Raw genomic sequence first — 16,467 nt, 5'->3', positions numbered from 1 at the left:
GACTCTGTATGTGTACATATTGTTCTTAATGACCTTGTTACGAGTTTTGCAGTCCATGGGGTTAATAAAACCTGAAATAATTTCGCTACTGATGTTATGCCTGCCTATTCTTGACTGTTCAGGGTTAAGGGTTGGTGCCTAACTAAAGAACTAGGGTTAGTGCCTGGTTACTGTCCCTATAGTGCACAGTAGTTTTGGGAAGGTACGCCAGACCATTCCAGGTTTAATATGTAATGAATTGGTTGAAACGGAAAGCTGAAAGTGTTTTCATTTGGGTTACCTAGTAAAGTTTTGAACTGCTGGCTGTTGAGTGAGTAAATTATATATTATATATGTTTAGCATTGGTGTATTTAAAACAGTATGAGTTGTCTTCCTAAGTGTCATATAGTAGATGTTTGTAGTGGAAAGTTTGCTAGATATCAACAGAACGGGTAAATTAAATAATTCCATAGAGCATATCCGCATTACATAAAAATAGCAGAGGTGATGAATGGCTTGTTTTCGTGAAACTAAACAAAGATGGGCGTGGTATGGCCCTCTGTATCTGCTTATCCATTGGATATCAACAGCTATGGAGTTTCATTTGACCATTTCTAAAAATAGGCGGTGTCATTCAGAAAGAAACTGTTTCCATTGAGGCTCAAACAATGCAGCCGTACTTACTATACATCCAATACATGTAGTCCCCAAAATGGCGATAATCGTGCACAGTTTCTTTCTCTGCGTTGTTTGGCTCGCAGAAAGCCCCTGTAGGGTGGTGGGGGTGTGGCTGCGACCCAGGCAAACTGTCACATGACTCGTACAGAGCCCAGCTGCCCAATTCCAATATGGTGGCCAGCTTGGCAGACCTACGGTTCTTGTTTATAACGTTGTTGTTCTGCAGGATCAAGCACGGTGCCTGCAGCCAGCAAGCCCCGCGGGTACTGGGGCTAAGACTGGAAGACCCAGAGGGTCTGGTGTGTATGAAGGAGCGGATCATCTCAGCGCCACAGGGTGCCAAATTCAAGCTTCGCTTGTTTGTGTCCGATCTGTTGAATGAAACCTGGCCGTGGGTTGCGTTTGCAGGGGCGATCAGGGGTGAGGCCGGGGCAGTGGGAGACGCCGCGGACCCGTGCGATCAAGATACTCGCCGTGACGCATCTGCGTTCCAAGTAACAGGGGAGTTCACGGCAGACGAGGAGAATAGCGGACTCATAACGGTGCAGGTACACGAGGAGAGCAGCTCTTCAACGGAAGGAGGAGGGTCAAAGGACGCGCCGATATATCACCACCTATGCGTTCTGACAGAAGGGAAATGGGTATCCGTGGGACCAGACAGACTTCGCATAAACTACGACTCGGGTCTACCTCCAGATTATATTCCTCCATGGGGTCTTGCGGTGCTGGTGGTTGTGCTAATCCTAATCTGCGGGGTGTTCAGAACTCTGAACCTCAGTCTACTGTGGTTGGATCCTCTAGAGCTCTACGTCCTGCATAGCTGCGGGTCTGAGGAGGAGAAACGTGCCGCCAAGCGCTTGGAGCCTATCAGAAGACGTGGAAACTTCTTGGTGAGTTTCCGGAGAGTTCGAGTTTTTTTCGAATGGCATCAAGGCAAGTGTAAACTGCTGTGACTATACAGTTGATGGAAGGCCACAGTATTATAGACTACAGCACCAATGGCTGCAAGCATGATAACTCCATGTAGCACACCAATACGAATGACAGGGATATAACATGACTGGACAACCATCCTAACTCTTCCTCCTCATTCTAGGTGTGTTCCTTGCTGTTCCTGTGTGCTCTTGGCCACTCGGTTCTAGGGGTTCTGTTCTACCAGGTCTTCGGTTCCGTGGTTCCTGCAGTGTTCACCAGCGGGATCCTCATCTTCTTCCTGTCTGAGCTAGTTCCCCACATTGTGTGCTCTGGCTATGGATTCCAGTTGGCTCCTGCACTCACATGGCTGGCCCAGCTGTGTATGGTGCTGACCTGCCCCCTGTCTTGCCCGCTGGGCCTGGTACTGGACCTGGCCCTCAGGCGTGATGTCAGCACTTGTGGCATCAGGGAGAGGACCATGGAGATGATCCGCACCAGCGTCAATGACCCATACAGGTGTGACTCGTTCGCATGCGCACCAACGCACGCTGATGCACACCAACACATACACACTGTCTCACACACACGTCTCTCCTCCCTCTCCTGCCTCTTCTCCCTCTCCTTCCTCTATCATGTTTTCTCTCCGTCGGCCATTTTGTCTCTCCGTCGGACTCACACATCCACGTTTCCCTTCACGCATTTACTGATGTCGCCCTCGTTGTCTCAGTGAGTTTGTGAAGGAGGAGTTCAGCCGGGGCACGCTGCGCAGTAAGACGGTGGAGGACATCCTGACCCCCCTGAAGGACTGCTTCATGCTTCCCAGCACGGCCATGCTGGACTTCTCCACCATGTCAGAGATCATGCAGAGCGGATACACGCGTGTGCCCATCTACGAGGAGGAGAGGTGGACAGCTTTCCCCAATTTTCATACGATTTTGACTGCCCGTGCATCTGTGTCACATTGAATCCGTCCAAGTGCTCCAGGGGGAGTTTGTTTTCACATTGCTGAGTGCATTTTTCTAGATTGTGTCTGTGGTTCTGTTCTGTGCAGGTCCAACATTATAGAGATCCTCTACGTTAAAGACCTGGCTCTGGTAGATCCGGATGATTGCACTCCCATGACAACCATCACCAAGTTCTATAACCATCCTCTGCACTTTGTATTTAACGACACCAAACTGGACGCTATGCTGGAAGAGTTTAAGAAAGGTATGTATGTGTGTGTGCGTATTTTATTTGACACAAGGTCTGTATGTGTAATTCCTTTACGCTCTCAGGTAACTCTCACCTGGCCATCGTTCAGAAGGTGAACAATGAGGGGGAGGGAGATCCCTTCTACGAGGTGCTGGGATTGATCACCTTAGAAGACGTCATAGAGGAGATCATCAAATCAGAGATCCTGGATGAGTCTGATGGCTACAGTACGTATGTGGATGAGTCTGTGTGTGAGAAACCTTTTTGACCCGACATCTTTCTCTGTCGTGTACTCTCCGCTTCCTGTACTGACTCCTCCTCTTCCTCTCTCCCTCTGTAGTGGACATGAAGCTAAAGCGACCACTCGTTCCTGTGGATATCCCACTGGAGCCTCGGAGCGTACACGAAGAGTTCTCTATCTTTAAAGTTCCTGAAGGGGAACCCAAAATCCGCACCTCTCCCCAACTCCTTCTGGCCACACACCGCTTCCTGTCCAGGGGTGTGTGAACATTTTGTCCATGTTTGTCCCCCTGTTTTCCTGTCCTCAAAGTACGTGTGTGACCGAGATGTTGCCACACTGCGCATCAAGCTTGTGCTTTAACCGGACAATGACAGTTTAAACCCACATGTAATGATTACATCTTTGTCACACAGTTAACGGTCACACTGTTGGAAAAAGGGGCGTGTGTTGATTGGGCAATCAACATGGCCATGCATGTTGTTGTACAATTTTAGCTGGGGATTTGTGTTATTTTAGTCGTGACCCCTTTCTGTCTCTTCAGCTGCTTGTCCTGGACTTGGTTTCATCTTTAACGCCTAACTGGTTAGGCTGGTTTGGCATTAAAGGTTTGGATAACGTATGGAGATTAATAGAATATAAATGCTGGGGAACTCAGTGGTGGCTTGAATACTCTGGTTAGTGGACTGAGATGTAGAGCTTTGGCACGTAGAATAATGTGGTGTAGCATTTGTTGTCTTAGAAAACAAGGGAACAATTTCTCTCTCTGGCCCCATATTTCACTTCCAGACTCACTTCCGGACTTGAACTATGTCTCTTGAACTTGTTCTCTGTTCTCTGGGTGCTGTAGAGGTGGAGCACTTCAGCCCATGGCGTGTGTCAGAGAAGGTACTCTTCCATCTGCTCCGTCATCCCAGTGTCAACCAGGAAGTGCACTTTGACCCCTCCAACCGGCTTAGCCTGGACCACTACCTCTATACACGCAACCACCCAGTGGATTACTTCATCCTGCTGCTGCAGGTGTGTGTGTGTGTTGCTGAACTCTTCATTGCATCATATACTGGTATTGCAGACATGCATGTTGTTATTTTTCCTCTGTGCCTGTAGGGGCGTGTGGAGGTTGAGATCGGTAAAGAGGGGCTGAAGTTTGAGAATGGGGCGTTTACGTACTATGGAGTGTCCGCTCTCACAGCACCATCTTCTGGTAAGGCGCAGGATCACAGAGGATGTGTTTTAGCGAGTTTGGCTAGTTACCACATCTTGAGGCAGCATTTGATTGAGCTTGCCTCATTTTATAGAGAACATGTTGACTTGTGATGTGTCTCTGGAGACATTTGCAGGAATGCAGAAATGTGCAAGATTGCACAAAAAGGAGCTGACTTCGGATTTGTGTGTGTGCGGGTGTTTGCACTTGTGTATCCTCCAGTGCACCAGTCTCCCATGTCAACTCAGCGGCATTCTCCCAGAGATCCATTTGAGCTGGGCGAAGCCACGAGCCCGTCCAGCTACTGTCCTGACTACACCGTCCGTGCTCTCACTGACCTGCAGCTCATACGGGTAGGACCTCATCTGGCTTTAACCATATCCTAAACTCGTCAGTTGACAGTTAAGTCTAGACGTAATGTTTGTCTGTCTGTCCAGGTGACCCGTCTGCAGTACCTGAATGCTCTGATGGCGTCCCGTGCGACCTACAGTCCTGACACACCCGAAATAAAAATCCTGCCCAACAGCCAGACCAAACTACTCAACGAGAGAAATACAACACAAGGTATGTCTGCTAACACACACACAAACAAACACTTGGAGATCCTTTTCCCATCAATCATATCGGCCTGTTTCTTGTCTTTTGAGTTGAGAAACTCTGTACTGTGTTATTGTGTTATTGTATGTGTAGACCAGCAACCGCTTACAGTAAATTTGTAGATGTCCATCTGCTGTTGATGTTCAGTTAGTGAATAGCCGCAAGGATTTAAGATGTACCCAACTAATTGTCTTCTTGATTGATGTACCAAACTAATCGTCATTTCCGATTACAAATATTACTTTGCTCTCCTAATCTCAACTAAGACTTGTCTTTTTCTTCTTTCTTTTTTGTCTTCTTCCTTTTCTCTTTCATTGTCGTCCACTGTCCTCCTCTCCTCTTCTCTGGCCACTCCAGAGTTCCCTGTCAACTTCTCATTCTTTGATACTATTGAGAACTACTGTTAGTGTTTAAGTGCATGAGGTAAACGCACGCTGCTGTCAAACGTCAGTGTCAAGACAGGAGTCAGGTGGATGAGCGGTTAGGGAATCAGGCTAGTAATCAGAAGGTTGCTGGTTCGATTTCCGGCCGGGAAAAATGACGTTGTGTCTTTGGGCAAGGCACTTCACCCTACTTGCCTCGGTGGAATGTCCCTGTACTTACTTTAAGTCACTCTGGATAAGAGCGTCTGCTAAATGACTAAATGTAAATGTAAGACAGCATACACATACAAGCGCGTTTACACACACACACACACACACACACACTCATAGTACAGCAGTCACCCACACACAGGAGCCTCTACGATGTTGCTGACGGCAGCATAAGTGTAGTCAAAACATGACTTGTTCAGATAGACATTGACTCAAATTTATTGACAATGTTTTTTACATTAGCAGACAATTTACATACTATACAATAAGCTATATGACCTGTTGGATGACAATAAACGGCCAAGTGGTCACGAGAAGATTCCGTTGTCCCCTTTGGCTTCCTTTCCATGTTGCCATATTTGTACATGGCTACATGTGCATGTTGAAAGCAGAGCCACAGAGAGGACATGTTGTAATAGCTTGTGGTGAAGGGATCAAAGGCTTTCATTTTGTTGTTGCAGTGATCGACATGTTTGACAATAATATGATTTGAGCATGATTGTGTGATTGTGATGCCACCTCCATCTCACCACACACATTCCTCTCATTGCCTTCGTTCCTTAGGTGACAGTAAGGCCTGTGAGAGTTCCACTGAAGAGGAGGCCCATGGGTAGTGGAGTTCTTCCTGCCCTCTGTCAAACCTGTGTGTCACTCCAGATGACTAAGAGGACAGTTTTTAGGGTTAGACATTTCTTTTTCTTTCTTTTTTTGACCAAATAATCTCCAGAACATTGGTGATTGAACCAATTTAGAGTGAATAAGTATCAGTGTGGTTGAGTGTGTCTGCAGCACTGACACATCACTGTTTTCAACCCCTCCCATAATTTCTCTGTATAGTTTTCAATATACTCCATTTTTAAGATGTTCTGTTCTGCTGGTGTAGGTGTGGACTAATTTGTGTGACGATTCTTTTCCTTCCTATTGGAATAAGGCACTCCTCACTAAACATTGTTTCTTTTTTTCTCTGCATTGCCTGCCTGGTTGTCAAAACGAATTTGTTTTCAAATATGTACTTCTAATAAGTGTGTGTGGGGCAGGGGCAGCCAGGCATGTCTTTTAGAGTATATTCAAGGTCCGTCCATTTTAGGTTATACATCACACACCAAGTAGTCAAAACTGGTTTGCACCAACGTGTGCACTGTTATTGACTTAATACCACAATTCTTTGGTACGTCCAAAATTCATTTTGCACATGCTCACATATCAACATGTATAGCCAAATATAAATAGTTGATGTCGTTGTTTGTCTTCCTTCCATTTATACCAATTACCCATTTATACCAATTACCCAATCAGTGCAATGTTACTGTCTTATGTAAATACATCACAGGTCAAAAGTGGACTTGTTACTTTTGGGTGAGGGCCAGTGTATTGTGTATTGCCACTGCACCCTTGTCTGTGTTTGCTTCAACCAAATACTACAGCAACGAAGGGACTTGGATAAAACACAGTAGATCTACCCAGACAAAACTGACATCCAGGCCCTTACACAGTGACTTACTGTATAGTAATGCAGTTGGTTCTATGAAAAATACATTTAGGACCAATTTTACACTCAACCTATCCCAATTTCAACACCATTATAAATCTGATAGAAGTAAATAAGTACTTTTTTGCCCGTTTTCATCCTGTCAGATCTGTATGATGTGCCAATTTAAGGTAATTAGGGTCCCTTGGTCCTAATTATCTTGTCCAATAACCTTGATAGGGATGCTTTAGCATTGAATTAACTTATTCATTCCTTTTGTTTGGCCAAGGAGATCTAAGGTTGCCATAGAGAAAGAAATAGAGAATGTGTGTGTGTGTGCATGCGTGCATGCACAAGCAGTTTATGTCTAAAGCACCTTGTTAACTCTCATCCTTGATTTTCAAGTAGGCTGAGTTACATTATCATTCCTGTGTGATTTGTGAGTGAGTGAGTGAATGAATGAATGTGCATCCAGTCCTAACAGACTCTTTCAGGAAACAACCCAGGTTGCAGTGTTGCCAACCATTTTCACATGACTGGAAACCCACAATATAAACCGCTTGGTTTAGAAAAGTACCTTATCCAGCGATTTGGGTGTTTAGCAATGTTTTAATGGAGCAAAATAGGGGTGTTCCTCCTAACTTCTCCAGCAGGCTAATGGACGTTTCTCCAAACGTGTGTATGGAGGTCAGCATGTAACATCATCTTCAGGTCTTATGATCTCCTATGGAAGAATTGTAATGTTTGTTAATCGTATATGCTTAATTGAGGGCATACACTAAGAGATCTGAATAACCATGCTGATAATAAGTAAATATTTTCCAGTGGTTTAAGCTTAACCATGTTGTACTGTTGGTTCTGTTGTATTAAGTTCATTTTTATTGTATTGTATGACATGTATATTGTAAAAAAGGTAATCACTATTACGTGTGCTACTTTTACTGATTGGGAGAAATTTGGTTTTCTGATTTGTTAGAAACTGTATATTAATGTATTAATACTTCCATTTAGAGAATATAAATCAAGGATTTAGTCTTAAACTTGTAGTTGTTATCTTGGTTTTCAGATAGCTTACAGCACTAGAATTGATACGAAAACACACAGCCAGCTGTTCTTCCTGGTTTGTATAGCCCACAGTGCAGAATTTCACTATTTAGGAAGGCAGTTATTGGTACATCAACCACTTGTAGGTTAACTGTTCCTGAGGGAATTAACTGGACTGATATTGCCATTTTCTGATGTTTAGTTCCCGATGTTTGTTTCCTTCACTACGAGAATGTGCCACTGCAAAAACGTAACTTTTAATAAATAAGGGTCAGTTTATCACGGTTCTTTCATACATCGTATTTCATGTTACAGTTTGTCTTGTTTTTTGTTCGGTATCGTTCAACTCGCGGATTGTAGCATAGTGGAATAGTCAGTCAGACCACTAAAGTGCGCTAAATTCTCACGGTTGTGATTGGGTGGCCTATGAGTACGATACGCATAGTCGTTTTCTAACATGTAGGTATTAAAACCTTACCCACACGAAACTTGCTTTCAATGCAGTTCTCTAAATCTGATATTTTATTCAAATTCATTGGATAGCTTTAAGGTATTTGACCTTTTTTTATGTAAACTTGTCGTTTATACTTGTACCTTGCTTAAATTTGACATTGGAGGGAAAGAATGGATTAATGAAAAAACTCAGTAATCCGCGGACCAGTTCTAATATTCTATTGGGGTCTAAACCGGAGGGTTTAAAAGTAACTATACACCTCAATTTCAGTCTTAAGCCACCCCTTCATATGAAAAAAAATAAAAAATAGTCAGCGGTGGAAATTTTTGAGTGGGAGGTTTTGGTGGTCTCAGAAAGTGACACACACATTACATTTAGTCATTTGCCAGACACTCTTATCCAGAGCGACTTACAGTAAGCACAGGGACATTCTCCCCGAAGCAAGTAGGGTGAAGTGCCTTGCCCAAGGACACAATGTCATTTTGCACAGCCTGAATCGAACCGACAACATTCTGATTAATAGCCCGACTCCCTAACCGCTCAGCCATCTGACCCCACACACACTCACGCGCAGGTAGAGGTGGCACCAGAACACACACATGCCGGAGTGTCCTTCAAATCAATTCTATCTCAGCGTTTCCCCCATCCCTGCTGTCCCTCCTCTACGTGCAGCCAGAAGCAGTGGGCAGCCGTATCAACGGGGACCGAGTCCAAGTGACCATGCCCATGTCATGGTCAGAGACAGGGCAGGAGAGCAAACGTTTCTATTCTGCGTGTTTTTATTTTTGGGACCTTTGCAGGCGAAACATGCAAGCTCCACACAGAAAGGGCTTGGAGATAGCCCACCTGAGCGTCAACAGACCTGGGGAGAACATGCCCCCAGTGCCCATGTGGGAATTGAACCCGGGAATACTATCCAGTATATATGTAAATGCAGTTTGTTGTTAATTTAGCATGTGGTGAAGTATCAACATTTCTGGATCAAGGGTTCTGTGGGGACCTCTAGGTTCAAATGGATGTGGGTTAATTTGACTTAAGATTGACTTAAGGTTTCTGCTTAAAGATCTTTTAATACAAGCGTTTGCAAGCTGCTGCAATTTCTAGGATCAACAGGCCCACTACTTTAATACGCATAAGTAATCAGAAACAAAACCCATGTGTGCCCCCCCCCCCGCTCTCAGAGCCGACCTTTATCTCTTACCTCTGCATTCTCCTTCTCTTCTATAAATTGCTCTTTGAACTTCACCTACCACATGCTCAAGGCCACTTCCTTTTCCTGCCTCCAGCTACATTTCCTTCATCTCATCAACTCCTCTAATGCACACACCATGTTATAAACATTAGCACACATGCATCAACTTCATGGGTCCTTACCCCTTAGTTTTACAGTTACTTTAATGCATACTTTTTTTAACAATCAATTCAATACTGTGGAGGGTATTCATGTACAAATTGTCTTTCTTCAATGGTCAAAAAGGTGTAGAATGTTTAGTAGGCTATGTGACAACAATGTACAGTGAGGGAAAACAATATTTGATCCCCTGCTGATTTTGTACGTTTGCCCACTGACAGAGAAAAGATCAGTCTATAATTTTTTGAATAGTGAGATACAGAATTTAAAAAGAAATCCAGAAACAACGCATGTCAACATTTTTTGACATGCGTTGACAAGTTTTAAAGTGATTTGCATTTTAATGAGTGAAATAAGTATTTGACCCCCTTTCAATCAGAAAGATTTGTGGCTCCCAGCTGTCACAGAGGTCAGACGTTTCTTGTCGTTGGCCACCAGGTTTCCACACATCTCTCCTCCTCCAAACACAGCGAGTTGAGTTGATGCCAAAGAGCTCGATTTTGGTCTCATCTGACCACAACACTTTACCCAGTTCTCCTCTGAATCATTCAGATGTTCATTGGCAAACTTCAGACGGGCCTGTACATGTGCTTTCTTGAGCAGGGGGACCTTGCGGGCGCTGCAGGATTTCAGTCCTTCACAGCGTAGTGTGTTACCAATTGTTTTCTTGGTGACCATGGTCCCAACTGCCTTGAGATAATTCACAAGCTCCTCCCATGTAGTTCTGGGCTGATTCTTCACCGTTCTCATGATCATTACAACTCCACGAGGTAAGATCTTGCATGGAGCCCCAGACTGAGGGAGATTGACAGTTCTTTTGTGTTTCTTCCATTTGCGAATAATTGCACCAACTGTTGTCACCTTCTCACCAAGCTGCTTGGCGATGGTGTTGTAGCCCATTCCAGCCTTGTGTAGGTCTACAATCTTGTCCCTGACATCCTTGGACAGCTCTTTGGTCTTGGCAATGGTGGAGAGTTTGGAATGTGATAGATTGATTGCTTCTGTGGACAGGTGTCTTTTATACAGGTAACAAGCTGATACTAGAGAGGGTACAATTTCTGGGGAAATTGTAGGGTGTGCTTGCTTGCTTCGGTTGCACAGGGGTCCGTTTTTGAATGACATTTTTACAACTGATATATCTGTATATTTTATATTAAAATGCATACTTATTATTTATAAAGATTACATAGATTTAAAAGCATTTTTTTTGTGCTGCTCATTTACAACTGAAAATACGAGTGAAGTGTAGAATTAAATATGATGTCTTCTCATTTCCCCTGCAAGAGGCAGCCTCATAGCTGAATCAAAACGAATAAATTTGGCAGAGCGGTGTAAAAATTGACCTAATCTCTATGACTTAAACGTCCTTTTAAGTTTTCCCTTCTCGTGATATTTTCAGGCATTTAGCCTACTCATATTGCATTCATTCATTAATAAAGAACCCCCTTTGAAGATTATTCTACGTTACCGGCAGTAGAAGATGGAATCGCGATTCAAACAGTACCATCTGCTAACTGAAAATATGCCCCCAAAAACGTAAATAAGCTTGACATTTATTTAGTGGAAAATCGCTCATTCATAAAAAGCTCACTGGTAGCGATCATTGTCAGTAACAACGCAAAATGCGATATAGCCCTGTGTGGAGAAGCTGCCCCGGTAAATTGTACTACTACGGTACAGTACTAGACTACTGCTGTGTTCGTCTCGGTAGCGATTGCGTTGGTTGAATTGGATTTAACGTTCCGTTGTACGGTTTAGGCTGAAATTAATTATTTTCATGAACAGATTGACAAAGTTTAGGCTGTGGCAATGAAGTTCAGGTTAGTAGTTAGATAGACTTTTGATTTAAGTAAGGGGAGTGCCGAACATGTTCTGTCGCCGTTTGACTTCCTACAGCTGTGTAGATGTTTTTGTAGTGTCTCGCGTAGGCTACAGCGTTGCAGTGATACACTGGATTGAAACCACAGGTAATGATAATTTCACTCACAAATCGTTTACTTGTAATCTAATGTCATAATAAATCCTACAACGAAAATGTATATGTGAGGAATGTTTATTTTAACGATTGAAAACAGATAACGCTACATCATAGACCACTGTAGTATGTGTTGCCCGGGCAACACAGGCTAATGTCATGATGCTAATACTTCAGTGAAATAGTAGACTACTGTTTCCGAAAGTAGATGTACTTCCTTAATAATATCAGCTTATACTGTACATTACACATCACAATTGTGTGTCATATCACAAAGTAAAATGAGTAAATAGTTATCACCCTGGCCTCTTTGCTTGTGGCGTTTCTGCAGCTGCCTTGCAGTAAAGCTATAGTTATCCTAGCTATCCCCCAAGTTAACAGATGCGTTCTGCCAAAGGTAGTCACGCGTGTTTTCGTGACGTTAGTGACGTAGTGACGTTAGTAACGTCAGTGACTGTGGCTAGCAAATTAGCCACCGTTAGCTTCACTTTTCGCCACAAAAACTTAACTTAAGCCCAAACCATGCAACGGAACGTAAAATTCCAATACAAGCAACTCAATCGCTACCAAGACGAAACTTTTGACACCTACGTTGTCTATGTAGGCCAAATATTGACTGAGTTTTAGGGGGGCAAAAAGAAATTTAAAAAAAAATAATAATAATATATATGTGAGAGAACAAAGGTTGTGCTCTCGCCGAAGGCTTGAGCACACCCAATTAGGAGCACTCTGGGAGCCAGAAATCTTTCTGGTCAAATACTTCAAGTTGAAGTCTTTCATTATCAGGTACACAGAACAACACAAGGTCAGACTGGGCATTGAAATTCTTAAGACAAGACAACGCAAGCACCTGGCATGACATAACATAAGAAATAAGTACACAGAACATACAGTCAGGTCCATAAATATTTGGACATTGACACCATTTTCATCATTTTGGCTCTGTATACCACCACAATGGATTTGAAATGAAACAATCAAGATGTGCTTTAAGTGCAGACTTTCAGCTTTAATTTCAGGGTATTTACATCCAAATCAGGTGAACGGTGTAGGAATTACAACACATTTGATATGTGGCCCCCCCCTTTTTAAGGGACCAAAAGTAATTGGACAATTGGCTGCTCAGCTGTTCCATGGCCAGGTGTATGTTATTCCGTCATAAAGGGAGTTCGTTATTTCATTGACAAGGAGCAGATAAAAGGTCTAGAGTTCATTTCAAGTATGGTAGTTGTGTTTGGAATCTGTTGCTGTCAACTCTCAAAATGAAGTCCAAAGAGCTGTCACCATCAGTGAAGCAAGCCATCGTTAGGCTGAAAAATCAAAACAAACCTATCAGAGAGATAGCAAAAACATTAGGTGTGGCCAAATCAACTGTTTGGTACATTCTTAAAAAGAAAGAACGCACTGGTGAGCTCAGCAACACCAAAAGGCCCGGAAGACCACGGAAAACAACTGTGGTGGATGACAGAAGAATTCTTTCCCTGGTGAAGAAAAACCCCTTCACAACAGTTGGTCAGATCAAGAACACTCTCCAGGAGGTAGGCGTATCTGTGTCAAAGTCAACAATTAAGAGAAGACTTCACCAGAGTAAATACAGAGGGTTCACCACAAGATGTAAACCATTGGTGAGTCTCAAAAACAGGAAGACCAGATTAGAGTTTGCCAAAAAACATCTAAAAGAGCCTGTACAGTTCTGGAACAACATCCTATGGACAGATGAGACCAAGATCAACTTGTACCAGAATGATGGGAAGAGAAGAGTATGCAGAAGGGAAGGAACTGCTCATGATCCAAAGCATACCACCTCATCAGTGAAGCATGGTGGAGGTAGTGTTATGGCGTGGGCATGTATGGCTGCCAATGGAACTGGTTCCCTTGTATTTATCGATGATGTGACTGCTGACAAAAGCAGTAGGATGAATTCTGAAGTGTTTCGGGCAATATTATCTGCTCAGATTCAGCCAAATGCTTCAGAACTCATAGGACGGCGCTTCACAGTGCAGATGGACAATGACCCGAAGCAACCAAGAGTTTTTTAACCCTCGTGCTGCCTTCGGGTCACATGACCCAAAGGTTCATAACGAACTATCGTTGTGTTTACCCAATTTTACCCAATACAAAAACAAATTAAAATAATTTTCTTTTAACCTTTGCAATGTGGGGGGTCTGAGACAGCCTAGCTGTTAAAAGAAAATGCTTCACTTTGTCTTTGTATGCGGTAAATTTGTCGCAATACGACGGTGGGTCACAATGACTGATGGGTCAGAATGACCTGAAGATAACACAAGGGTTAAGGCAAAGAAGTGGAATGTTCTGCAATGGCCAAGTCAATCACCTGACCTAAATCCTTGTTGCTCTTGTGGTTAGTGGTAACTGATTTAAAATTGTTTGTACTCGCTGTGATATATTGTTTTTTATTATTGTTGCTTGTCTTTTTTTCCACAGGTACACTTGCACTTATAGCAGTTCATATTGTTTAATTGTAACTTGTTTAACTACATGCTCTTATGGTTCTTCCCTTTGGGCACTTACTTTGGTTGTTCACAATGTGTGCTTCATGTTTTGGCTACTCGCAATGTTTTGTGGCTATCTCGTTGCGTCTTAAAAGCGTCTGCTAAATGTAAATGTAAATGTAAATCCAATTGAGCATGCATTTCACTTGTTAAAGACAAAACTGAAGGGAAAATGCCCCAAGAACAAGCAGGAACTGAAGACAGTTGCAGTAGAGGCCTGGCAGAGCATCACCAGGGACGAAACCCAGCGTCTGGTGATGTCTATGGGTTCCAGACTTCAGGCTGTCATTGACTGCAAAGGATTTGCAACCAAGTATTAAAAGTGACAATTAGATTTATGATTATGTTAGTTTGTCTAATTATTTTTGGTCCCTTAAAAAGGGGGGGGGGGCACATATAAAATGTGTTGTAATTCCTACACCGTTCACCTGATTTGGATGTAAATACCCTGAAATTAAAGCTGAAAGTCTGCACTTAAAGCACATTTTGATTGTTTCATTTCAAATCCATTGTGGTGGTATACAGAGCCAAAATTATGAAAATTGTCAATGTCCAAATATTTACGGACCTGACTGTAATTTACATCTATGCTAAGCTTAAATAAGTAAAACTTCTAAATATACAGATAACAATAAAGGGCCTTGCGATCCCTGTCTGTGCAGCTCCCATACCACACTGTAATGCAACCAGTCAGAATGCTCTCTATAGTGCATCTGTAAAAAAATACTTATTTCACTCATTAAAATGCAAATCAATTTATAACAATTTTGACATGCGTTTTTCTGGATTGTTTTGTTGTTATTCCGTCTCTCACTGTTCAAATAAACCTAACATTCAAATTATAGACTGATCATTTCTTTGTCAGTGGGCAAACGTACAAAATCGGCAGGGGATCAAATCATTTTTTCTCACTGTACCTGTTCTAGCACATTGTTAGCCAACTACTGAAATATGAGACAATGAACTGATAACCCATAGATACACACTTTTCACTTCCATGGAGGAAGCAGGTATTAGGATGAAGAAGTGGCTGATCATGTTGTCGGAAGTACAGATGTACTGAAATTTGAAGAAAAGTTCCGCAATCTACTGATCAAAGGACCAGAAAAAGACAATACAGTATTGCAGGATGTCTCACTAGCTTTAAAACCTGGAACCAAAAGATTCGGATTGTTACATGTGCAACCATAGACATGGTATGCTGTTTTTTTAATTTGTTGGTTATTACATGAATCAATTTAGACAAAAAAAGAGTGAAGACATCCAATGTTTTTTTTAACAAGAATTAGGCTAAAGGTAGACATAAACTGGAAAAATATTGCTCTTTGAAGACTGATATATATTTATATCTAACTTGGGGAGTCCCATGCCATACAAAATTGTTCAAGATGCAGAGGAATATGGCGGCATAGGAGAGATTTAGGCAGACCCAGCTGCATTAGAAGTTTTATGAGACAGGAAATGATGGAGGTTTCGGTGTTTGGTTAACACTGAGCAGTGGACCACCAAATTAGGTTGTGGTGTAAAAAATGCCTTCGACACCCAGGTAGACTTTTTCCACTGGCCTTTTTAAGGTTTAAACCCTCTGCACCGATGTGACCTTTATCATTTCCTGTATTGTACAGAGAATGTGACAATACATCCAGTTTGGGAAACTACATGGGCAGAGGCGTTCCTTCTGAGTCTGCAATTTAGTAATTTCCCAGAGTACAGCTTGAATCATTCAATGATTACACATCAGAGGAACACCACACAAAGACCAAGAACATCTTACCAAAAGTAGGCTATTGTTGTGTCCAATATAGATAGATTGAAGGATATTTGTTATAGAAAATTCTATCTATTGTTTGTTTGAACTGGAAATGAAATTTCTTATTATATATAAGCAATTCTATTCTTCTATTTCGATTTAGAAAAATGTGTGACGATTTTGATTTGAAGGATGCTCTGCCATGGTAAGATTCTATTTATTTTGACATTATAATAAACTATTGGAGTGTAATACATTTGTTGTATGTATGTAAAATACACATAAATCTATAATGTTGATGTAAATGATACATGCATTTTATTGTGACCCCAGAGCCTTTAGTTAAACATTGACAGTGTCACTATGAACAACTATATCTGGCATAACTGTATATTGATGCATGTAAAAATGTATGCCATTATGTTATCATTTGATCTTTTTCATACTTTACATATGTTTTGATTGTGCATTTAGCAGATTTGATCCAATCTAAATCCATTTGTCTTTCTGTCT

General features: G+C 42.3%; 1 protein-coding gene across 2 annotated transcripts; it reads left to right on the top strand.

The window, feature by feature from the left end:
- Positions 1–799: 799 nt before the first annotated feature.
- On the top strand, positions 800–8,193 carry LOC134038565 (metal transporter CNNM3). Of its 2 annotated transcripts, XM_062484017.1 has the most exons (12): positions 800–1,548; positions 1,755–2,089; positions 2,301–2,477; positions 2,625–2,782; positions 2,851–2,994; positions 3,108–3,266; positions 3,856–4,025; positions 4,113–4,209; positions 4,432–4,562; positions 4,647–4,773; positions 5,164–5,229; positions 5,964–8,193. In XM_062484017.1, exons 1-11 carry the CDS (start codon positions 829–831, stop codon positions 5,211–5,213), a joined length of 2,268 nt encoding a protein of 755 aa, XP_062340001.1. In that variant the 5' UTR covers positions 800–828; the 3' UTR covers positions 5,214–5,229; positions 5,964–8,193. The 2 variants fall into 2 exon arrangements, with proteins under 2 accessions (XP_062340001.1, XP_062340000.1); XM_062484016.1 differs by lacking the exon at positions 5,164–5,229 and having other exon boundaries at positions 801–1,548.
- The last annotated feature ends 8,274 nt before the right edge of the window (positions 8,194–16,467 follow it).

The sequence above is a fragment of the Osmerus eperlanus genome, chromosome 18 (genome assembly GCF_963692335.1).
Source record: "Osmerus eperlanus chromosome 18, fOsmEpe2.1, whole genome shotgun sequence".
Lineage (NCBI taxonomy): Eukaryota > Metazoa > Chordata > Actinopteri > Osmeriformes > Osmeridae > Osmerus > Osmerus eperlanus.
The sequence above is the reverse complement of the archived record's forward strand: the minus strand, read 5'-3'. Positions and strand labels throughout refer to the sequence as shown.